Here is a 25677-nt window from a genome sequence, read left to right as displayed (position 1 = left end):
CATTGCAGTAAAATAGCAGAAAACATCATATATGGCATAACTGATAATTACCAAAAGAGCTGGTTCAGTTTCATAGATAAGCTTTTTTAAATTCATTAATTTAAAGTGAATTTATAGATGCAGTCATATAGATTCAATCACTTTAAGGTTTTGTTAATCTAAAAGCAGTGGACAGACCTGTGACTTTTCAACAGCAGTGCGTACTCTGTCCTGCATGGTGGATGCAATGAGGTACTGCAGTGGTGAAGTCTTTTGATTAGTCATGACCATCACCTGCAGATCCTGTTCCTCCATAACCACCTGACCCTCTAACTGTAAACCCCTAGATATCAACAGCTACAGGAAAAGAGAGAAGAGTCCTTTATACCAAATCACTTCAGGAAGGAGATGTATGAATATTTTGTGGTGCTTGTAGATACTCACCCGTGCTCTGGGATCTTGTCCTCTCTTCTGCCTGTGTGTTTCCTCCTTAAGTAGCTGATGGAGCTCTCTGGCTTCCATCTCCCAGTGTAAAAGTTCAGCTAGACGCCCGTCCAGCCCACTCACACTGACGCGCAGCTCATCACACACCTGCTCAGCCTCACAGAGTGTCTGTAGGACCTAGATACACACACACACACAGAAATGCATAGACATCAGTAAAGATAATTATTTGTGTCAGATTATCATTTAAAAAAATTTATATTCTGCTAATATCATTTTATTGCACACATAAAGGCAGGAAAATTAACACAATGCACAAGAAGATCTAAAGGGCCAACCAGAGCAATGTGGTTGCTTACTTCAGGAATGGCTTGCTGAAGTTTGCTCAGGGTATCTGGAGAGCAGTCTAGAGAAGGCAAGAGGGCTTCTAGATCCACATCCTTTATTTTCTTCATCATAAGCTGTGAGAAATAAAAAATTTAGGCTAAATCCTACTTACTCTATTCCTTAATTTAGAAAACAAAAAGACAAAGCAACAAAATCACAAATATATACTAATAAAAAAACATAGAATACAAAGTATATATTGTGTGTTTTTATGTATGAGGGAGTGTGAGTGTAAGCATGTGCACACACTGCATACCTGTAGTCTCTTCGTGTAAGTACGTAGTGATCCAGAAACGACCTCCACAGGTTCTTTAAGTAACTGAGTGGCCTCCCTTATCAGAGACTGAACTGTCTGAGGACTGGATGGGCCAGCACTGGGCTCCTCTGTTAAAGACTGAAATATAGAACTTGCTTCAAAATACTTCAAAAGGCACTCTATTTTATATTTCTAGAAGCAAATTATTAACTAGAATCTCTGTCCAGTGCAATCAGACAAAACAATATATTGTTCCTATTCAAGATAAGCTCATTTTTTAAATACTTTATTTCATGATCAAGATTGCACATGGTGTATTCAAATTTGAACATGATGGGTAGCTTACAAACTGGGCTGTTTTGGCAAAGTCAGCCCAGAGCAGATTTATCTTGCAGAGCTCGTCTGAAATAGCACGGCTTGTATGTGGGTCTGTGACCTCTGTCAAGTAGTTGGCCACCTCATTCAGGTGAGCTTGGCGCGAACTCCACTCTGACATAACTGATAATGTCACCTAGGAAATCAATGGGAAAGGCATGTTTTCATTCAGAAAAAAATATAAAAAAATAAAAAATAAACACATATTAAAAATATGTGAGTTTTGCCAACCCAGTAATTGGATTCAGAGCAACAAAGTAAATTCAAAGTTTTCTCCGTGCATGTGTTTGTTCACCTCTGTACTCTGTCCATGTCGCTGGGCATGTGGACCCTGCTCCAGCCAAGCTCGCATTGAGCTGTAGATATCACTGTAAGAGTCCCAAGCTGCCAACACGCGTCCCATAGTTCCCCTCACCATCCGTACACCCTCCAGAGTCGCTATCACATCTGCTTCCAGATCAGCCACCTGACGATTCACCTGAGTCGAGTCTCCAGCTGAAGCAGACATCAGAATATCAATAATTACTGATTGTTCAATAACAACGTTTTTCATAAAAAAAAGTGCATAGGTTGTATATTTTTAACAGTTTTACATCTACAGTTTATTTATTGCCATTTTATACTTTTAAAAAAATAATTTGATGGTCTTTTAGGAACATGCATAAAAAGTTTCTTTGTATTACCCAAGGCAGCCTTGCTGGTGTATTTGTTGGCGATTAGTTTGAGTCTATGGAGGGCTCCATCCAGCAAAGAAGTCAGTTCCTGTTTGTTCACAGTCTCCTAAAAACATTTATTGTGATTAATGTATAAAGCATACATAATTTCAGAGTTTAATGTTTAATGTTAATTGCCAAGCAATGCCCGGCAGCAAATATATTTTTAAAATTCTTTCACTTTATTTGACTTCACTAAAATTCTCACTCACGTTCCAGTCCTGCATTAGCACACGAACAGCCTCCTGCGAAATGTAGGCTCTTTTCCAAGATCGCAGTTTAATGTTGAGTTGATTCAGCAGGTCTAACACTGTGTGTCTGCGCTCACGGTACTCCAGCTTAATACCATGATATTTAGCTGTTACACGGACACTGGTGAACCTGGAAAATGGATGCATACACAAAAATATTAAATAGTTTACCGCATTTCATGAAACAAGAACAGCAATACTGCAAATAAAATCGATGCCGTTTCATTTGCAATATGACTCGTGTCTGATTAAGCAATCAAACTCACCTTCTCTTCATCTCTTCCATCTTGTCCGCTGGCACCAGAGCCTCTCCAAACTCATTTGTGTTTTGAAACATATTAAACCTCTTGATATGATAAGGCATCTCCTCCAAACACACCTGCAGATATACACACAGGCAGAAATATGACATTACTTACTACATTTTCATGGCTGAACAGCTCTATAGCCATAATAAAAGGAAAGAAGTCAGCTAAACCTTTAGTAGCTCAAGTTTCTCCCGAGCCTCCTCCGCAGCTCGGGCATGATCTATTGGCTCGCCTTCTTCAGCAGATAAAACCTCTTCAATACGCAATAACCAGCGGCCTACAGTCTCCAGTGGGGATGGAAGGCTCAGGTCCAGCTCTGTTTTATACTCACGTAGCTACACATAGACATAAATTAGCATTAGAATTTCTATAGCTTTCTATTTAGATGACATGCATTCAGACATGATATGTTTCTATTTTTCTATTGAGAATCTCAGCACGCAGTCAAATACTCAAAACCCATAAAATCTCAAACAAGTAACAACAGAGAAAGTTTCTGTGATGCAGTGACCTTCTCAGCAAGAGCATCCCAGGCTCGTCTAAGAGCTTTCTGCTCTGCACTAAGATGAGGAGTCCTCTTCATCGCTGTTAGTAATGGCATTACAGGCCGCCGCTGCTCGTTAAAGGACACAATGAAGGTGTGGAAGACCTTTAACACAAGTAAATAAACATTAGTGCAGAAATTTGCAAATGTGTTCAGTTTATTGCCAGGATATTATTACTCAGTATCTCAACACAGACAATAGTTTAAATTATGATTAAATAAAAGAATATTTATTTGCTCAAATTCAATAATGCATTTCCGAGAATTACTTGTGGATCTTGTTTCATTCTGCATTATGGACTGTGTTCATTAAAATAAGACTATATCAATGTACTGTATAAGAATTCAAGTCTTACTTGGTATCTCTCAGCATAGCTCTCTCCTTCAGTGGAGTCCCACCCCTCTATAAGCTCCTGATAGGCCTGATCCAACCAGCATGTGACCTCCTGAGCCTTCTGATTGGCTGAGGTCTGGACAGACAGGAACATGAAAATGACAACACGACTATTGTGCTGATTTGTGAAGTAATTGCTTATTCAGACTCAAAGAGTGTGCAATTTCAAACACAGCCTTTGATTTTTTTTATTATTATTTTTTAATCCATTCATTTGTTTATGGTGTTATTAAAATCTTGAAACAAAAACAAAACAAAAATATTTTCAGTTATTCAAGTCTTAGGTAAAGGATATGCATTAAACAACTCAGCAAGTTAAATACTATTTGCATTACAGACTAAACAGTAAAGTAGTCAGAGTTTAGTACTGTAGTCCTCTGGAGGAAGCAAGTTTTTAACACAAACCAATTTACTCAGCATGTCTGTAATTAAAATACTTCTGCGAAGTCCCACGAAAGCTCAGGTTCAGTGTATTAGAATCTTTAAACACAAGAGCTACTTTATTAAATAAATCATCTCTTTAATTCCACAGATTATCTCTATAACATCTGGTTTTAATGGATTAGCTCTGTAATTTCTGGGGTTATCCACATAATTGAGTTTACAGATATCAGCATGTTTATACATGCAAGACACTAGTAGTTACTGAGCAGCACAGGGAGCATCATTAAAGGGGACAGGGTTATTATTTTACCCCAGGGGCAGCTGCTTGAGCTGTCTCAGGTGATTTGGGAGGGCCTGATTTGATTGGACAGGGCATTAACAGATGAGCCTGATCAGAGAACAGTTCAGGTGAAACAATTACAAAAGTGGATCATTGCAAAATTCAGTCAAAAAGTTTAAAATCATTAAGAATCTCAGATAACATCAACTTAAGATATACACTTTCCTTATATATTCCTATACATTTAAACCCAAAATCTTTATGATTAAAAGAGAAGCCTAAAAACATGTTATGTGTCAGTACACTTTCAGAAGAAAAGGTACGCAAGCTGCCACTGGAGCAGTACCTTTCCAAAATTTACCTTTTGGGTATCACTAATAAATCGTTAGAGGTAAATATGGTACAAAGGTGTAAAAGGTACCATGTGAGTGACAGCTTTTGCACTTACTGTACTCAGACACGTTAAGGGTTGAACAACAGGCCCAACAAGTCTGAATTAACCTTTCATTGCCATTTGTGAATAATCCTATTAACAAAACAACTAACACACCTTTACAAAACTAAAAGAGAAAAACATTTAACTAATGAATCCAGAAGCTAAACCTAAGAAAGAAAGAGAGAGAGAGAGAGAGAAAAAGAGAGAGGCAGATAGAAGTACCTGTCTTAAAGGTGATGCAGCTATAGAAGGAGTAAAGTCTGATGGCAGATTGACAGGAGAGAGGCGCTGAGGAGGAGTGAGATACTAAACCACCATCGAGAGGGAAGAGAACAGAAAGAAGTAGGGGAAAAAAGAGATGTGAGAGCATAAAGAGTCACTTGAGCATTTCGATTTACAGTGTGAAATGATAGAGGAATACCGTCCTGTGTGCGTTTTGATATACTATGATAAATATAAAAAGGTCCCCACATATACAATAAATTTCACGGATGTGTGATTTGTGGAACATTTCAAATTGTGATGACAAAAATTGTGATTATGATTCAAAATGCAATAATAATTAAAAAAAAAACCTAGTAAAACATCTTGAAGGAATAGCTGCAACATGAGAGTGAATAACTGAACTATTTCTTACTTCCATACTTGAGAGTCTAGTACTCACTACTAAAAATGGTTTAGATGGGCAAAATATAATTTTTATCAAGCTAAATAAATGGCAAGGTCATCTGTAAAAGACTTTAGGGTATAGTCCACTTTTTTGTGTGTGAGTGTGTGTGTGTGTGTGTGTGTGTGTGAGGGGGGCTAACCTGCATTTCCTCATCAGAAACAGAAGCATCTTTAGAGTACTGCAGGAACTGAGCAACATATGTAATAATAGACTTTTCATCAGGATCCCTAACATCAACATCTGAAATACAAATACACCATTCTTCTATGAGTATGTCATAGAAAACAAAAGCCTAAAATTATCACTGCTTGTTGTATACTATACAACAAAACCACACAGCATAAACACACACATACCAGCTGGATCTAGTAGTCTGGGGATGTGAAGTTCTCTTTCAGCAGTGTGGAAGGCTTCCTCCAGGTTCTGTCTGTTGGTTCTTGTTCGGGCTCTGGTTAGGTCCACTATATTCGGTCTCAGAGCATGAAGTATCGCCAAAAACACTACACCACTTCTCCAGCTCACTTTAAAGTCCTTCACATTCAGAGTACAACCAGCCCTGTGAAAAAAGACAGAAAAAGGTCATTCATTTCATAGAACAGAATCTCACTGTTCCCCAAAATCCCTTCCAGCAGGTTTTTCCTCACTTTTGACACTGCTCTCTGACCCACAGCAGCAGGGCTTTCTTGGCAGATACGCGGAAACGGGTGTGCAGGGGAGAACCACGGGGTGGCACCGGACTGCTGCGGGCACTGCTGCTGGTCGAACGCGTGTCTAAACTCGCCAGTGACTCCAGAGACGACTGACGAGAACTAAAGTTCAGTGTGCTGGCCAACTCTTCGATCTGAACAATGTAAAAGACCCATCAGAAAAATCACAAAATTGACAATCGTTCTCCTCAGTTTAGTATATTTGTAATACATTTTATATTGGTACACTTTATTAAATCTGATGGTTAACATAATCCAAATCTTTTGTTAGACTGTGACAGTAAACTTACATGAATGTGCATGATGATTGTCCAGACGAGACCCAGAATGATGGAAGGCTTCCCATCCATGATGTCCGAGACATTGATGTTGACCAGTTTGATCTGCAGGACAAAGTTGTTGATAAAGTAACAGATGTTGATATTTCACCTTTATGCAGTAGTGAGCTAAAACTAATGATTTTCTTCACAGAGTAGTGTGAAATGCATGATGTTTTTTTTTTGTTTTTTTTAAAGCAACACAGAATAATTTTCATTTTCATTAGACTGTGCTCATCCTAAGCTCCACTCTTCACTATAATGGTAACCCCAAAATTCCAACATTTATAGAAACTCTTAAAAAAAAAAAGCATGTACACTGGGAACAGAAATCCCTGAACAAACAAACTAAAAATTTTTGTTTTTTTTGCACAATATTACATTTGAAAACTTTCTCCTGTGGGAGAAAAAGTTGAATATTGTGTTGATCCATTTCCATGAGTGTTTGCCACTGTGGTGCATCTTACCGATTTCTTCTTAAGGAACTCTAGACCTTTCTCAATGTTTGTTCTGTGCTGAAAAATCCCTCTTCTTTTTTCTCGGCTCTAAAATGAAGGTAGGTTGTGGTTATCACAAAATCACTGCTCATGGTTTTGTAATAGACTGGTATTTCTACTAATATTTTGAGTTTATCAATCATGCCACCAAATATCAGCTCAGCTTGTGTTAGTTCTAAATCAGCCAATGACCTAGTCAATGGATACTGCACATTCTTCTGTTTTCAAACATTTTTAAGCAGGTATGCAGTATAATTATGCAAAATAAACATTAATCTCTTCTCGAAATCTACATTATATCTTACTGTATTATAGGTATAGATGTGTGTATGTATACTGTATATCGGACAAACGCACTGCTCTCTCTTTCTAGATATCAGCAGAGGTTATTGAACAATCAATTGACCATTAATGAATCAGACTCTTACCATTCTCTGACCACTCAACACCTCCAGCAAGTCCAGTAGTCGGCTTCCATCTCTGAATTCATTGAAAAGATCCACCACTGTAACTGGAGGACTCCTCTGAGAGAGCAAAATGAAATATTACATATTAAATACCAGAATGTGCACAAAATATAAATTCATAACTAAACCATACACAAAGATTTCTGGGTCATATATCACCTTTAAAATTAAACTAAAATAAAATAAAATAAATTAGTAACACAAAGCTTTTATGTATAATGCATCATAAAGGGTTCTTAAGGGTATAATAATTGTAATTATTCATAATGTGTGTTGTATTAACTTGATGTAAATACATATAACCAAATTTAAATTCATAATGTAACAATGAATTGATGTGCTATAATGTATAAACTGTAATTACAATTATTCATAAGATTGCACAAAGCGAATGCTTTGAATAATCTATTTTTATAATGCATTATACATAAACGCTTCAAGTAAAGTGTTACCAAAACTTTTTTTTTGTTTATTACAATTAAGCACAATTCCACTCAAATATACCCAAAACATTTTTGTGTAAAATTATATAGATTGGAAGATTGCTTAGTTTTAATTTCTATCCAATTTGTTAGGTAATGCGTCCACAGCAGGATTTTTATATATGTCTAGAGGACAACTCAAACAAGCTTGTGTGAACTCATCCTGTTGAAACCTTTTACATAAAACTAAGAGCTCCAGGCATTACTAAGTGTTTGCTGGGGATATGGAGACGAGAGCTTTATGAAATTCTCTAAAATAACACCTCTTATCCGTCCTCTGTTAATGCACGTAAGACGCCAAGCCATGACAAACTGACTGTCATTTGCTCACTTTATAAGTAGTAGCTGTGGGTGTGAATATGTGTTTCCACAAGCATGTGTGCCAACCAACTCCTGTTGCTGTCTGTCTTTCTGGCCCATGTCTGAGAAGATTATATTTAACCCCTGCCCACCCCTCATTCCCTTTCCGCTATTGGAGAACCTGCAGGAATGACCTCTACCAAAAAACCTCTCCATGTCGGTCATTTATCTGTCATTTAGTTGCAAGTACTCACTGTCAATATACTTGATTAAAAGTAACGCAAGTGAGGTCCATGGTGATTCACATAAATGCAACATCACTATTATAGCTTTTCTAAGTCAGGTTTAGGAGCTCTTGAACTTTGACCCTCACCTTAGACAGCTGGGCATTGATCCAGTTCGTGAAGGTTCTTTTCTGAATTTGCTCCTGCTCAACTGAAGGCAAAACAGACAGGAGAACATTATGAAAACCAGCATGTAGAAACACAGGGAGTGAACACACCTTCTAAAACTACACACATGGCAATGTGCCGTGTTCACATCAATTCAAACAATGTCTAAGAATAGATCTTATAAATGCATGAGGAAGAAACAGGTGCATTTGTATTCACCCATAACATTTTGGAGGGTATAAGGACAATGGACAGGTTTGTCCAGGTTTGCAATTTTAATACAAGAAATGTGTATCAATGGCATAACCTTTTACCTCAAAATAAATGTAATTTTAAATAACATGTTTTAATCTGTAGAAGAATAAACATGTATGTAGACACTGAAAAAAAAAACTTGTTTAAGAGTGAATTCATTCATTCTTTCATCCAACATTTGTAATAATAATGTGTATGCGCTCCACATACATGAAATGCATTACAGACCTAAAAGTAGTTACATCAAATAGGAGTGCTGTTTCCGTTTACCGTTATAAAGTTCCACAAAGTCAGTGAGCTCATCAGCTGAATGAAGAACATCTTTCTCCTCCATTCTCTCACAATCCACTTCTTTCATTCTTCTTCTTAAACAAGGACCTTAAAATCTCCCACAATATGACCGAGTTTACCCCAGTGTTTTCTCAGTGTTGACAACTGAAGCAACAAATGAGACAAACCTGACTGCCAACCTGACTCTCTCTGCCAGCCTGCGGTGTTTCTAAAAGAGCTCTCCCTCATTAACTGCTAAACATGGCCATGCTCACTATGAATAAGACCCTCAGGTCAGTTATCAGGATAATGTCTCAGAGATGTGGTTCTTGACCGACTGACCCATAAAGAGAATGAGAGAATGCGTGTTTAAATAGATTCCTTGACAAGACTGGAAGGGTTTGACAGTCACTGTTCACACACTTCTGTATCAGCAGCACAAGGATGAAGGGAAAGCTTTGAAATGGTTAAAATTATCAGCTGACACCCACGCTAAGTTTCCTAGGGATTTATTTAGAGTTCAGCTATCAAATACTAACACGCTTTTACACTTGACACAGTTGACCCATGGTCATTTCTACCCTGGAAACTGATATGTCAAGCACTGAAGAAGTACATAATACTGTATGTTGTTTTATTACACAACAGGTAAAAGAAACGTGCAGACAAATTGAAAAAAAAAGACCCATAACCAAGGTAACCATCTTATGAACCTATTTTCTTATAGTAATAAAAATGGTAACACTTTAGGATAGGGTGCAATTCTCACTAATAACTAGTTGCTTATTAGCATGCCTATTATTAACATATTGGCTGTTTATGATTGCTTATAAAGTGCATATAATGCATGAAATCCATAATCCTACCCAACACTCTAAACTTAACAACTACCTTATAAACTATTAATAAGCAGCAAATTAGGAGTTAATTAAAGCAAAAGTCATAGTTAATGGTTAGTTAATAGTGAGAATTGGACCTTAAAGTAAAGTGTGATGATAAAAATAAACATTTGTTTATATAGAATTGGATCACTTTGATGTGTTTCAGTCAAATGTAATTAATGACATTTATTAATGACATCCATATGTTTTCTTTAAAAAGGAAACTGCATGTTGCTAGTGTTGCTGTTAAGCAAAACAGAAACTGACACAGGGATCAGATTCAGTTCCTGGGATTTGTCACTCACCAGAGACCTAGTCCAAAAGAATGGATCCTAACTAAGACAACAATGAAAAAGAGGCCAAAGGAATACAGGGAATAAAATGAGTGAGGCAAGTGCAGCGAGGGAAAAACTGTGGCAGACACACAAACTCAAAAACTGAACCAGCCAAGTTAAGTTGTTGATTCACCTCAGAAAGAAACAAAACCCTCCCAGCAAACACTCCCCTTTACTGGTGACCTAACTCAAATGAACTCTACAGACACACAATGACAGAAAAGACTGGAATGTTTCCACTGAAAAAAGTTCATATCGTATAATCTAATTTGTTTTGGGAGGTGCAGTTCTTAACTCGTTACAGACAACACCTCCCTTTGAGAGAACAAGAGAGGGAGGGGAAACAATAGTGAAACCATTGAAAAGATAAAAGAGAAAAAGAAAATACACAAAATGGATGACAGCTTTTGACTGACACGTCATTCAGATCCAGACAGATATGAAGTACAAATGACTTTTGTAATGACTCATAGTGATAGTGACGTAAAATCAAATACATTACTAGAACTGAAAGCTCCATGATTACCGTAACCTTAAAAAGAACACTTTTAATGCAATATTGAACACTTATTTTATTTTAAAAAATCTTTCTATTAGTTTGAATAGCAAATTATTATGTTCACCTCACCTTGTGATCCATGCTTCTTCTTATGAGACTTCTCAGATGGGTGTTCAACCCCGACAAAATGAGGCAACTTCTTTTTGTTGTCTTTTAAGGAGACATCAATGGTGATTGCACAATGATGTTCAGATGTGCATGATAAAATAATATTCTTGTCAGGTAAAAATGCTCTAAATGGTATTTTTATCATTGCACACGGTCTGGTCTGTCTACATTCAGGATTTTGCAAAAGAGGAACAAAATTATTTTTAACAAATTTCAAACCAAGTACAAACTCACCCATGCTGCTGTCAGCAGATTTGCTATCCCAGAATTATAGCCCTGTATTATCATCAGTTGTTGCATGTTGAAGTGTGCAGCAATGTTTCAGAAGCCAGCCTCATCTTGCAATACAAAGCAGTGCAAAACTCCCGCATTGAAATACTGGAGAACATGTGTTAGCTGTAGAACTGAAAAGCACCGTAAACACACGGCACAACTTGCCTGGTAACCTTTAGCGAAGTAATTCAGGATCAGTGCCAGTATTGCAGGTTTCAAAAAAAAAAAGCTCCACCTTTTACTTATGCTACACAGCATGTCCACACAGGTGTTGATTTACCCTTCTCCTAATGAACTTCTACTGTATCCTCAGGGCTCCAGCAGTGATCAACATGTCAAGACATCAATTATTCAGTGATTCTTGAGACATGAAATGAATATTTTGCAACACAATTTCTCCTGCTATCAGTTTTTAGTAATTTACACTTAACATTTTTTATTAAATTTCAGAAAACCAACAGAGAAAAATGACCAAAGTCATAATTTTTTTTTTTTAATAATTATTTAAAAATGACAGAATGAGTGTCTGAAAACACATTATAAAAAAACACATTAAAACATCAGTCATTGGAAAATGAACGACCCGTCATCTCCACAAACAAGCAGTGAGCAATTATGTTTTTTATGAAGTAATTGCCTAAGTTAATTCACTTAAAAATTAAATTTGCTTTGAAGTTGGAAAGTGGATGAGTTTTCTTGTTCATTTGAAAAGATTTGGAGGAATCTAGCATCACATCATTTGCCCCCAAATCGGTGCCATCAGAATGAAATCTAAGCAGCTGATAAAAACATCAAATTAACAAGTAATCCAAATGACTCTAGTCCATGAATGAACAATAATAAACCAGTATTTCTGGTTAAAATATGAGGCCTGTATCCATAATATGGGTTTCTCCTGTGAAACTATACTCCTCTCTGAATCAGGAGAGAATTATGGACAGATCCAGCACCACTTACCAGTGAAAAAAAACAGTCCCAAACAGTTCTAAACAAATGTGTTGCTGGAATTTGATTTAAGAGGACAACAAGGGAGGACTTTTCCACTGAACAAATCATTATCATCAAGTGGGGTGATATTTTGGCCAGAAGCAAGAAAATGCCTTAAAAAAGCATCTTTTCTCTTCACAGGATGTTAACTGATGGACTGTAGTTGTGTTGATTACCTGTACATTATTGTGATGTTTTTAATCAGCTGTTTGAACTGTCATTCTGACGGCACCCATTCACTGCAAAGAATCCACTCAAGAGAAAGTGATGTAATGCTAAAATTATCCAAATCTTTTCCAATCAAGAAACAAACTCATCTACATGTTTGGCCTTGAGGGTTAGAACATCTTCAGCAAATTTAAATCTTTGGGTGAACTATTCATTATCTACACAGCCCTATTACTTTACTCTCAAAACAACAACAAAGACATTGCAACAGAGACAGTGAAGATACAAAAATGAATAACCCACACCCTGTATTCTAGAAAAACACTTTTGTGCAGCTCTTCATGACTCAGGGCAACAGAACTTTAATTACACCTGTCCGTTACCAAACAATCTGCAAAAAACATGACCATGCATTATTTATGTCTTATTTAAGGCATTGATTTAATACCATAGCATAATGTGTTTGGGTGTATGTATGGGTGCGAGAGAGATCGAGAGAGAGATTTTAACCCATATCATTTGGCATCACCAATAAATCACTTTAATCTGCTTTTGAATAAACAGATTTGCTGAATGAATGAATGAATTAATTAATTAATTAATTAATGAATGAATGAAGTAATATAATCATCCATGAAGTCCAAACAAGAAGTGAAAATTATTGCAATGTATACATTATGATACTGTCAAACCTATAACAGATAATGACACAACAAATCACATATGAGAAACATTTTATTTTAGTTTTATGCTCGATCAAATCTTCAATCTGACCTTGCAGTAGTATGTGGACATCATCAATGTCAAGTGGGAGTGAGCCACGTTCATCGGGCAGGTCTCCGGTCGTCCTTTGTGACATCATGGTTCCCACGGAGAGAGGTCAGCTGAGAACAACCAGAGGCATTGCAGCAACTGTGGAGAGGACAGATGATGTCTTAGCCATCCAGGTTTACACGCTGAAGAATAAAGGTGTTATTACAAAATGATGTTTTCACAGATACCATATAAGATCTATTTTTGATTCTCCAAAAGAACCTTTAAGTTAATTTTTTTTCTTAGGTTGAAAAAGATTTAAATATTCTTGTATATCTTTATTTAATAATAACATTCCTTTGACACAGGGTCCTTTCTATTATGCATTTCTTTTTTACTTTTATTAAATGCTTGTTTTGTAATTTAGGGAAGCATTTCTATAAGAAGGGTATACTAGACTTACAGAAATATGATACAATATTGTCGAGCTGATTATTTATAACATATAACAAAATAACTTTTTTATACAATCTTTTGAAAATAGCAATTCCATTGTTATTACTGGTTGTTTATGCTAGTGTTTTATTTGAGGACATCAAATAAATTAACTAAATACTACTTCTCAGAATATAAAGTTTCATTTGAAACATTTTTGGCTGGTTTTTCATATTAGAGGTCATAGAAACAAGAGACTATAGAATACTCAAGACATGTCATTTGTATGGTTTTGCCTTAACGGGACTTTGATAAAACACAAAAATAACTGAGTTCAATAGGGTATTTCATGTGTTTGTTTAATACTTTATCCATTGTATTAAGAGACATTTGATGAGGAAACTGAACTGATTGTACTGCACAGTAGGAATGACAATTAAATTCCTATGAGTAGAGCAATGGCACCCTCTACTTTTTTTTTCAGAATCTGTGAGGCATGTTTACATTTATCAGGATAAAGATGAAAGATTAACGACCAGTTTCACAGACAGGGTTTGGCCTAAACCAGGATTAAACCATACTGTAGTTAAATTATAACAATTAAGTAATTTTTATAAACATGCCTTAGAAAAAAGCATTAGTGGTGTTCATCTTAAAGGGTTAGTTCACCCAAAAATGAAAATTAATGACTCACCCTCAGGTCGTTCCAAACCCGTAAGACCTCCATTCATCTTCCGAACACAGTTTAAGATTTTTTAGATTTGGTCCGAGAGCTTTCTGTCATTGAAAATGTATTAACTTCCAGAAAGGTAATAAAAACATAATCAAGATAGTCCATGTGACATCAGAGGGTCAGTTAGAATTTTTTTGAAGCATCGAAAATACATTTTGATCCAAAAACAACAAAAATAAGACTTTGTTCAGCATTGTCTTTTCTTCCGGGTCTGTTGTGAGCATGTTCACAACACTGCAGTGTAGTGATGCCCGGTTCGCGAACGAATCATTCCATTTAACCGGTTCACCAAATTGAACTGAATCGTTTGAAGCATTAATCCACAAATGACTTTAGCTGTTAAATTTTTTAACGTGGCTGACACTCCCTCTGAGTTAAAATAAATCAATATCCCAGAGTAAATCATTTACTCCAATGGAACATTGACTGAACTGCTGTGAAAAGAGAACTGAAGATGAATGCCGAGCCAGATAACAAATGAAAGATTGACTTGTTCTCGAGTCAAGAACCGTTTCTGTCAGACGCGTCCGATTCGAGAACCGAGGAGCTGATGATACTGCGCATGTGTGATTCAGCATGAAGCAGACCGACACACAGCGCATCTGAAACGAACTGATTCTTTTGTTGATTGATTCTGAACTGATTCTGTGCTAGTGTTTTGAGCGCGGGTAATCCAAAAGGCTTGAATCAAGGGCAATCATCGCCAATGACGCCATTACGTCGAGCACAAAAGAACCGGTGAACAGTTTTTTTCAACTGGTTTATTGAATCGAACTGTCCGAAAGAACCGGTTCACAGAAAAGAACCGAACATCCCATCACTACTGGAGATCTGAAAACCGATGCAACCGGTTCTTGACTCAAGAACGAGTCAATCGTTTGTTCTCTCTTCACAGCAGTCCAGTCTGTGTACTGTTCGAGTACATGAATTACTCCGGGATATTGATTTATTTTAACTCAGAGGGAGTGTCAGCCATGTTAAGAAAGTTAACAGGTTAAGTAATTTGTGGATTAATGCTTATTGGAGACGCAAATCGTTTCAAATGATTTAGCTCGATTTGGTGAACCAGTTAAATCAAATGATTCATTCGCGAAATGGACATCACTACACTGCAGTGTTGTGAACACGCTCACAACAGACCAGGAAGAGAGGACAATGCAGTTTTTGTTATTTTTGGACCAAAATGTATTTTCTTTGCTTCAACAAATTCTAACTGACTCTCTGATGTCACATGGACTACTTTGATGATGTTTTTATTACCTTTCTGGACATGGACAGTATACAATACATACATTTTCAATGGAGGGACAGAAAGCTCTCGGACTAAATCTAAAATATCTTAAACTGTGTTCAGAAGATGAACGGAGGTCTTACGGGTTTGGAGCGACATGAGGGTGAGTTATTAATGACATAATTTTCATTTTTGGGTGAATTAACCCTTTAAGACAAAAAAGGGCACAGACATGTCTTAAGATCAGTGAGTGCAAGTTTCTTTCAGTTGAAACAGCTCAGATTTACATTTAAGTCTAGGACTAAGCTTAAATGGATAGTTCATCCAAAAATGATCGTTCTCGAAATCAAACAGTTGGTGGTTGCCATTGACTCTCATAGTATTTTTTTCCTACTATGAAAGTCAACCACCAACTGTTTGATTACCAGCAATCTTCAAAATAACTTACTTTAAGATCAACATAAGAAACCAACTCATACAGGTTTAGAACAACATGAGGGTGAGTAAATGATGACAGAGTTTTCATTTTTAGGTGAACTATACCTTTAAGCCTTGTCTGTGAAACTGGGGGTATGAGTGTTGGATAAACACAAATTTCTCAAACAAACAGTCAAATCAGAATGTCACGGCAAAATGTCATTGCATCAATTGTTCTGTGACCATGTGAATGTGTGTCCTTGCAGCAGAATGTGACTCTGCTAGAGAACAGAGGGTGGAAGAATGTGTGCTATCCTGAGCTGGACTCACAAGAACGAGAACACATAGTGAAAGAGATTTAACATACTGGCATAATAATGTGGAAAAAAAAAACACAGCAGGCATTAACACAGACCGTACACATTCCCAGAGATCAAACAAATCTGTGCATTATGTCTGAATCAGAGTGCTGGGATCACAGTCAAATCACACTAAATGACTAAGAGAGTTCCATGGAAACTTCATCCACATGAACTGACCACAACAGCATCTAAAGCATTTCACACGTACAGAACGCAACACTCCCACATGACAATCACCTAAGCAGAGCACAGATAATTCTTTTATGAGAACATATGACACTGTGCCTATTCGGACAACTCCAAAAACACTGACAAAGAAGTTGAGTGTCTAAAACTGCATTTGAACATGACACTGGGCAAGATAACTATTTACCCAGAAGGAAGAATTGCTCACCCACTAAAATTTTTAATCAAGCTTTTCCAGAACTAGCTACAGTAACATGATTATTTTGGACAAACTGTTCCTTTAAACCACCTATGTTTTATATTTATAACAGAAATCATAACAGTGCTCATCCCTCTAAGAGACCATAAAAACTGTAATTAACTCTTAGCAGGTTGACATACAGATGCATACCAAGTCAATTACAAAAAAAAACATGCATATACAGTATTATCTCTATAATAGTAGTACTGGAAGTTTTTTTTTCAGTTTAATCTAATGAGTATTTATCAGAGTTGCATGCGCAGGCAGCAGAAGCGTTCCGCACGCGGTCCGGAATAACCAGCGTGACCTCTGACACACGAAATGCCTTGAGCTCGAGAGGGGCGTTGCGTGGGGCCCAAAATAGCGCTGGCTCGGGCACGCGTTACAAGTACATTATAACACACGTCAATATCAATATCAACTATCAAACACATATCGTACACAGTTCTACTGCGTGGGATGACTTTATATGAGTACCGACAGTACTTCTTTTTTAAACTGAGAGCCTTTTCTGTAATCCTAGGCCTGTTATATGAAGTGGCATTAGCCTATTTATTTATTAATTTTTTGAATTTATGCTATAATATAGTATTGATATAGCCTAACGTTTTGAACTTTCAGAACAAATTTAATAACAACAAAGCCAATTATTAAGTTAAAATAAACATGGTGTTAAAACGATTGAATCTGAGTTATGCGTTATTCAATGACCTTACATTTGTCAAGGTGGCTCAGTCAGAAAAACTCAAACTCTACTTACATGTTAGGCAAAGTATGAAAGGGTCTTTAAATTTCCACTTGCACCAGTGTTGAATGTTTTCCGTCGTCGGCTACAATAACGACAAATACAAATCGTTAGGGAGTTCTTATTACTGCGGGTGAAGCTCGTATATTCCCTCCCGTTCCCCGCTGAGCTCACCGGGAGAAGCGACCGGGCGGCGGAGTGAAACCCGATGCGCCCCCGGGGGTCTCTAATTATAACGACCACTCAGGGCAGCGCGTGGACCTAAAGGAGTAGGCTATAGAAGACGAACAGTAAATTAACACCCTCTGTAGATCAATTACCTACAAACGCTTTGAGATTATACTATTGAACGCTTTAGCCTCTCAGAAGGAAATAAAAACAGGGTTTATCTTAGTAAAAGTTAATGCAATTTTCAAACAAGTTGGCGATATTATAGGTTTCAACATTGGATTTCAACAAAGTATCAGTATTTATATTATTAAATGGGGTATCCAAAAGTAGGTGCAGTTTCGTTAGAAAATGCGATAATTTTCGATTGAACTCACTTTCAAACCACCACAGGAATCTGATCTCATCATCATCCAGAAACACACCTGCAAAGCTTAGCCTACTAGCTGTTAAAAGTTTTAGGCATTTGTGTAAAAATGCGGTAAAATGATGATGCTGCCAAAAATAATGTCATAGATTTTCTTTATCAATTAACTTCTATTAACTAAATTAAATCAACATTAAGTGTAACCATCCTTTGCATTTAAAGCAGCTTTTGCAGGTGCAGTTATGCATAATTTTTCAGGTATCTTTGGAGCATTTTGGAGATGTTGCCACAATTGACCTTCCCAAATTGACCACTGGGCGTCACTGTGGCATAATTTTTTAGAAAAGTTCGTTTGAGCTTACTTGAAGATGGAAGATGGTTTATATTATTTAGAGTAAACTGGTAAACTAGTGTTTTGTGTGCATTTTTTAAATTATATTTTTTATAAATATAGCTGATATATTTTCTGTATTGTGCATGATAAGCTAGGCAATATGTGTTTACCAGCTTTCTGTTCTACTGTTGTTTTCTGTGCCTGTTTGTCATTCATGGAATCCAAACACATTCAATGCCATTTTTTTCTAATTTAAGAGAAAAAAAGGAATAAAGAATATAATAATGAAAATGATTTTCAATGAAAATGAACTTGGCAAAATTGTTATCCTGCCTCCTCAGGTGTCAATTATATCAGACCTTTCTGGAAAATCACTTTCTTAGATTTTGACACTATGTTGTCATGGAAAGTATCTGACTAAACTCTAACTGTTTGGAGCCTGATGTCTCATTTAACCTGTCCTGACACCTCCTGGAGCCAGGACTAACCACAGCCCACAAGATGGATGGATGAATAAATGAATACATGGATTAGAGGATGAATGTGTTTCCCATTCTCTTCCATGTGGTTGGCTCCGAACAAAAGGAGGTTCTTTCCTCTTCATTAAGTTAATGGATGTATGGCTGATGTACCTGAGCAGAAGATAAGACGTGCACAGATTTCAGAGCCCGAGGGGCTGGATCAATCTTCACACACATGGACTCACTGGCTCCTTCCCTGTTTGTCTTTAGTCTTAGGTGACATCTCTTTATTACTGCTGGATGCAGTTGGTGCAACAGAGACAGCCCCGTGTGTTTAGGTGGGGTTGGCAGTGCTGTTTCTAATAAATTACAGATTTGTGCAAGTTCAGAGTCAGACGAACTTCAGGAGAGGTGATAGCAGGACTGGAAGTGAGATTTCTCTTGAGTTTAGCCTTGCTGCATCTGCCCATCCAGGTATCTTTGACCTTGCTGAAACAAAGTTTTATTAATTATTTTATTAATTACTGTTATTTTATAAACAGATCCACAGTCATTGAAATAAACTATGGCTCCTCTGAAGTCAGGAGCACAGCGGTAAGTAACTTGAATACTCCTTTTTACAGCTCTTTATGGAAATTATATTTTGTTATAGCTTATCAAATTTTAAAAAAATTAATCTTTATGATTGATTTTTTTAAGGGGTAAAACAGTAAAAAAAAAATACATGCAAATTTTGGATTTTGTAAGATTTCAATCAAAATTAAACCAAAATTGTGAAATCTTATTACAATGTAAAATATCTTTCCTACTTTAATAAAATTTACAATGCCATTTATTTCCTTTGATACCAAAGCTGTATTTTAGTGTCACATGATCCTTCTTATATGGATCAGTCTTCTGAAAAAAATCATTCTTTTTATCATCTGTGTTGAAAACATGGAAACTTAATGTTTTTCTGTGCAAACTGTGACACATTTTTTATTCTTTGATGAATATAATGTTCAAAATAATCTATTTGAAATAGAATTATAATTGTTTTCACTGTCACTTTGACCAATATGATGCACCCTTGAAGTAACAAAATACTCAAAAAACGGTAGTGCATGCTAGGAGTGATAAAAAAATTTACAAAACAGTTTTAATGTGATCATTATATAAGTAAAAGAAAAAGCTGTTTTCATGGATCATTACAACTCAAATTATACACTTATGTTAATAAAAAGTAATTGCTTGATTTTTTTGCTACCTACAGAGCATTTAACAGTTAATCATTCTTCTGAGACATGCGGCCTCATCATGAACTCTTATTCTTTCTGTGGTAGACTGTCTCCTGTGACTCTATGCTGTGTGACACTGGCTGTTTGGTTGTGTTGTGGCGCTCATACTGAGGCTTCTGTGCTCAACCTGAAGCGTTTCATCGGCTGTGCAGTCAGAGAATTTACCTTTCTGGCCCGTAAGCCTGGATGCAGTGGGCTGCACATTACCACTGACGCCTGCTGGGGACGCTGTGAGACCTGGGAAGTAAGACTGACACTATTAGCCTGTAACAAACATGTAATCACATAAAAAGAGACTAGCTTTTGCAGCCCACCTGCAATATGATCAATACTTAATTAAAATTACATTAAAAATGTCAAGATGATAATACTTAATTACAAGAAATTGCAATTATTTAACATGGTTTTATAATCCTCTAATATATCCAATTAAACCCCATATACTGTATATTACATAGTAGCTAAAATAATAGACAAGGTGATTTTGCTTTTATACAAACTGAAGCAGCCAAAAAGGTTTGACTATTTCACAAAAATCCAAAGACATTATGCTATTTATTTTGCAATATAATTTGCATTTGTATTATTGCTTGTGTTTGCAGTATTTGATTATTTTTTAATTTTACACATACTGTAGAGCAGTTGAAAGCACTTTGGGAACAGAACTAATTTTGACCCAAATAATAATTTTCTGAGATTTTTTTTTTTCTTTAGTGTTCTTAAATGAGAGAGGTGCAGAACAGTGGAGTGGAGAAGTGGAGAACCACTTGGGCTGCTATAAATTTAAAGGGAAAAAATACAGAAACTAGAGAAAAATACTGCAGTCAGGCCAGGCTTTTTTCCTGTTGCTTTTATTGTTTTATAATGGTTTCTTATGTATTTTTGTAGTTCATGACAATTTTCTGCAAAATATGTTTTACATACATTGTTATCAACTGCTCTTATTTATTGATAAGAGCATATCTCTTTCTCTCCTGTCCGAATTAAAATCGCTGCTCAAAACATATTTGTTTTCAGACTGCTACCTTTCTTAAGTTGGCTTCCGTTTCATCTGCCCTATCTACATATTTCTCCTCAGATGTCCGGTTTTCTCAGTATTTCCTGTATTTTTGTTTGACATTATCCTCTGTATTATTTGTTTGATGATCTTTGCATATTAGTGTCCTTGAGCTCTGGAACTGTGCTATATACATAAAACATATTAAGAACTACTTTTAGTACTCAAAATTTGAACTAAATATAATCTAAATCATCCTCATTAGGCCATTCAGTTTTAAGAGTCAGATCATAATATTCATTTTTGAAGAAAAAAGTGCCTTCAGGGACAAATTTCACTTCCAGTAAATGTTATTTGGTTTGGAACAGTCATTTGAGACATTATTTAACATGTTTAATTAAAGATTCTACGGTATATTATTAAATATGAAACTTTAAAGATGCTTTTAAGTCTGTATAAAAATAAATAAATCTGTAGCCCAGATGAAAAGTCTCTGAAACACACCCTTCTCTTCGCCGCAGAAGCCTGTCCTGGATCCGCCCTTCATCGAGTCCCACCAGCGCGTGTGCACTTACAACGAAACTCGACTGGAGACGGTGCTGCTGCCAAACTGCTCAGCAGATGTGGACCCGTCCTACACCTACCCCGTGGCCCTCCGGTGTGACTGTGGGGTCTGCCTCACTAGCACCACTGAATGCATCACTTCGGTCTGATACGCTGGAGAAATCACCCTCCACTTAAAACACCAAAGATGTGCACTGCAGGAATAAATTGAATCAAAAATCTATCTGTTTGATGTTTATGTACATGTAGGGAAGATTTTACCTTCAAATTATCACTGTATGTTAATTTCTCATCTTCTTTGTACTTTCCTCCTCTTTTTTTTTCCTGAAAAGAGCAAAACTGAATAAAACTGCAAACACCACACCTGTGGTCTTCTGTCGTAACTTGAAAAAAATCTTGTAGCTACAGGGCATAAGCCATTAAATTACATAATTTTTTGTTTTGTTTTGTCCTGTTCTTTAAATTGAGACAGAAAAACTTTTTCAAATCCCCATGTAGTAGCATTTAAACATTTTATTAAACTGATTTTACTAAAGATATCTACATTATTACAAATGAATGGTCCTTTGAACTCTCTATTTATCAAAGACTTAACATGTAGCACAATTTCCATTAAAATATAAGTAAAGCTAACTTTGATAGTAATAAGAAATGGTTCTTGAGCAAAAGCATAAGATTATTAGAATGATTTCTGAAAGATCATGTGCCACTTAAGACTTCATTATTGGCTGCTGAAATATAAACTTTTTCTAAAAACACATTTTAAAATATATTACATTTAAAAACAGTTTTTTAAATTATTATAATATTTGGCAAAATTCATGTTTTTACTGTATTTTTTTTTATTTTTATCAAATAAATAAATGTAGCTTTGGTGAGTCTAAGAGGTTGTTCCCCAAACTTTGAACAGAATGGTATTTCCATATAAATTACTGTGACTATGACACATGTCCATAATGTGTGATGAAGAAATCATTAGGGGGTCCCACCACCTGCTCAGTGCTACTCTCATCTCAATCACTGACTCATAGTCTAATGTCATTTATAGTTATATATTTACCACCTGCTCTTGACTTTCCATCTCTCAGGCCAACCAGACACACTTTTTCAACATTTAAAGTTTAGTGTATTTACTTTACATTTGCGGATCACATACAAGAATGGGAATATATAATTTTCTCAGAATCCTGCAGCACTGAAGACATATTTTTCTAAATGCTGCGTTACTGTGAGTTCACATGTCCCAGAAGTCCCTGCATTATAAATTATTTAAAACCTCACTAATGTGAAGATGTGAAAACATTCTCCTCTCCTCTGGCATTGTATTTAGTAGCAGATCCACATGACTATTACCTTTTCCAATTATAAACCTGAACACTGTGTGTTTTGGAACTGCACTGGAAGTTACATTTAGGGCCAATAGTTTAATATAGTTTCATTAAGTTCCATAATCGCAAATGTGCGCAGATTACTTTTATTGATTGCAAGGACAAATAGAGTGTTTTCTTCACAAGAAAAATTAAGTTAAATTAAATTAAATTAAATTAAAGTTTTGACATTACCTCTTAAAATATTGCTAACAACCTCAAATCATAATTATATAAATAATTATAAAATAAAAAAATTATTTGTAAAGGATCATGTGACACTCAAGACTGGAGTAATGGCTGCCGAAAATACAGTTTACGAATACATTTCCTTTTAAAATCTATAACAATAAAAGACATTTACTTAATTAAAATAAAATAAATTTTATTTTTTTTAATTGTTTTTAATGTATCAACTCCAAACTTTGGAATGTGTGTAAATTATCTTATAAAAACCTGTATTAAATGTTGAGGTAAATGTGGTTTCTTTAAAAGAATGGGACACAAATTCAGATCACTTCAATGAGATGCTTAAAGGGGGGTGAAATGCTCGTTTTCACTCAATATCCTGTTAATCTTGAGTACCTATAGAGTAGTACTGCATCCTTCATAACTCCAAAAAGTCTTTATTTTTATTATATTTATAAGAGAAAGATAGTATGTACCGATTTTTCCCGGAAAAACACGAGCGCCTAGAGGCGTGACGTGTGGGCGGAGCTAAAGAATCACGAGCGCGAGTAAGCTTTTGCGTTGAGAGCGTTTGGAAGATGTGACACAGATCCAGAGGCTGAAATTTAACAAGAGCAGCATCAGCAAACGACGTCTCTATGTGGTATGTACTGAAACTTTATATATTTGCTTAGCGGTTTTGGAAAATGACTAAGTTCCACTTTATGTCGTCTTTTTTTTTTTTTTTTTTTAAGCTGTACATGTGGAAAGTGCAGTTTGATGACAACATCGCATGTTGTTTACTTGATGTGCTTACGCGCTGATAGCTAAGTTAACAACACAGAGATATTTGAAGCAGTTTTACTCACCGCATGCTGTTCCAACACACGACCGTGACCCTTTTTCGTTGGGACTGCATTATCCTTAAGAAATAAACGATGTGCAAATCCGGCGTCAAACTGGGCCTTGTTTGTAAAACAAGCATCTTCGAAATGCAGGGAACAAACAAAAACACTTGCACAACTCCGTTGATGCTCTGTAAAAATAAACTCCATCCACTGGTCCCTTAATGCTGTTTCTCTTTTGGTAATCTGTGCAGGGTTGTCTTGCCCTGGCAACCAAAAACACACTCCTTTGGTGACTTTTCGCGACGCTCTCGCTCTGATCAGTGAATCGCTCTGATCAGTGAAATGTGTGCTCAGCCTTGCTATACGGGAGCGCGCGCTCTTCCGGCAGAAGTGCCTTAGGACCCATATAAGGAAATTCCGCTCCATCTAACGTCACACAGAGCCATACTCGAAAAAAACTTTCCGAAACTTGTGACAAACCGGAAGAGGTTTTTTTGGAACAAAAATACTCCTTCAAACGTACAACTTAATTTTTGAAACTATGTCCATGTTTAGCATGGGAATCCAACTCTTTAACAGTGAAAAAAACTCAGTATGCATGAAATCACATTTCACCCCCCCTTTAAATCAAATTCTTAATTTTTAATCATGCAATAATATGTGATTTTAAATCGCAGTAACAAGATACATTTTTCCCCCATTTTTAGCTCCTTGGCAAAAACTGTGTGTGGGGGTACAAGAGGGGGCCTCCAAAAAAGGCGGATGCCTTAGGGCCATAGTCTATCCTTGTTTTTGAACAATGTTGTTGCCAGAGATTATTGCTGCTATGGTAATGTTGGCATGTACAATATTCACCAGCATTCCCAGAAATGTCAAACCTCCCCCAATATTGCCTTTGGCCCAGATTAATTGCCAAAATTACCCTTCTGTCAAATCACTTCCATTCAATTAACTGTCAACTAAACAAAGTCTAAATCTGGCCCTACTCATGGACAAGACAAGCTCTTTCAAACAACTCCAGGCGTTCGAGCTGACAGGTACAGATCCAACCAAATGAGCTTCTAAATAAACAAGAGAGAAAATGATGGGAAGCACTGTATAGTTGTTTTACACAACATTGTCTGAAACCTTTTCGTTCATTCATTTTTGGTCTTTTTAAATACTATATCTGCACTATCAAAGTATCAAATTAAATTATAATGTAAATGTTTGTGATAACCACATTTTATCACTGGACAGTGATTCTGAACTCTCATAAACATCAAAGCTTATCCATTTTTTGAAAAGCAGTGATTGTATAAATATGTTCCTATACTGCAATGCTTAATTTATTTTAAAGCTTACACAGCTATCAGTTTCAATACACATTTTTTCAAATCACAAAGAGATTGACAGTGACAAGAAAAGGTGAGTTGGCCCATGTGATCTTGTAATATTAGCTTGCAAGCAGCTACATTGCTACGGAGAATTGTCTGATATCTAGACAACCTGATCAATAAGAATCTGATAGTTTTCATTCATTGTCATTGCAATATAAATCGACTTCAAAATGGTTGTCAATACTGAAAGCATTGGTACAGTAGTTACTGTATTTTCCAGAAGTG

The 25677-nt window shown here is 36.3% G+C and overlaps 2 protein-coding genes across 3 annotated transcripts in view; one reads left to right on the top strand and one right to left on the bottom strand.

The window, feature by feature from the left end:
• The window catches only part of syne2b (spectrin repeat containing, nuclear envelope 2b), a 90924-nt gene extending 73228 nt beyond the window's left edge, over positions 1–17696 (bottom strand). The window contains exons 1-22 of the mRNA XM_052571686.1: positions 17538–17696; positions 13194–13331; positions 8565–8626; positions 7371–7466; positions 6913–6990; positions 6419–6511; positions 6066–6262; positions 5778–5977; positions 5561–5661; positions 4974–5057; positions 3614–3727; positions 3225–3362; positions 2884–3048; positions 2672–2784; positions 2367–2535; positions 2125–2221; positions 1737–1936; positions 1413–1577; positions 1067–1204; positions 783–884; positions 424–600; positions 178–336 (exon numbers count right to left, since the gene is read on the bottom strand). Of these exons, the coding sequence (XP_052427646.1) occupies positions 178–336; positions 424–600; positions 783–884; positions 1067–1204; positions 1413–1577; positions 1737–1936; positions 2125–2221; positions 2367–2535; positions 2672–2784; positions 2884–3048; positions 3225–3362; positions 3614–3727; positions 4974–5057; positions 5561–5661; positions 5778–5977; positions 6066–6262; positions 6419–6511; positions 6913–6990; positions 7371–7466; positions 8565–8626; positions 13194–13281 (2736 nt within the window). The 5' untranslated portion in view covers positions 13282–13331; positions 17538–17696. The remainder of the gene's footprint in view (positions 1–177; positions 337–423; positions 601–782; positions 885–1066; positions 1205–1412; positions 1578–1736; positions 1937–2124; positions 2222–2366; positions 2536–2671; positions 2785–2883; positions 3049–3224; positions 3363–3613; positions 3728–4973; positions 5058–5560; positions 5662–5777; positions 5978–6065; positions 6263–6418; positions 6512–6912; positions 6991–7370; positions 7467–8564; positions 8627–13193; positions 13332–17537) is intronic.
• Positions 17697–19174: 1478 nt separating this feature from the next.
• On the top strand, positions 19175–22053 carry gphb5 (glycoprotein hormone subunit beta 5). 2 transcript variants are annotated; one of them, XM_052573315.1, is made up of 4 exons: positions 19175–19281; positions 19395–19446; positions 20175–20373; positions 21648–22053. In XM_052573315.1, exons 2-4 carry the CDS (start codon positions 19418–19420, stop codon positions 21837–21839), a joined length of 420 nt encoding a protein of 139 aa, XP_052429275.1. In that variant the 5' UTR covers positions 19175–19281; positions 19395–19417; the 3' UTR covers positions 21840–22053. The 2 variants fall into 2 exon arrangements, with proteins under 2 accessions (XP_052429275.1, XP_052429274.1); XM_052573314.1 differs by having other exon boundaries at positions 19175–19326.
• The last annotated feature ends 3624 nt before the right edge of the window (positions 22054–25677 follow it).

Source organism: Carassius gibelio, chromosome B13 (assembly GCF_023724105.1).
Source record: "Carassius gibelio isolate Cgi1373 ecotype wild population from Czech Republic chromosome B13, carGib1.2-hapl.c, whole genome shotgun sequence".
In the NCBI taxonomy this organism is placed as follows: Eukaryota; Metazoa; Chordata; class Actinopteri; order Cypriniformes; family Cyprinidae; genus Carassius; species Carassius gibelio.
Note: the sequence above shows the minus strand (reverse complement) of the source record. Positions and strands in the feature narration are given on the sequence as shown.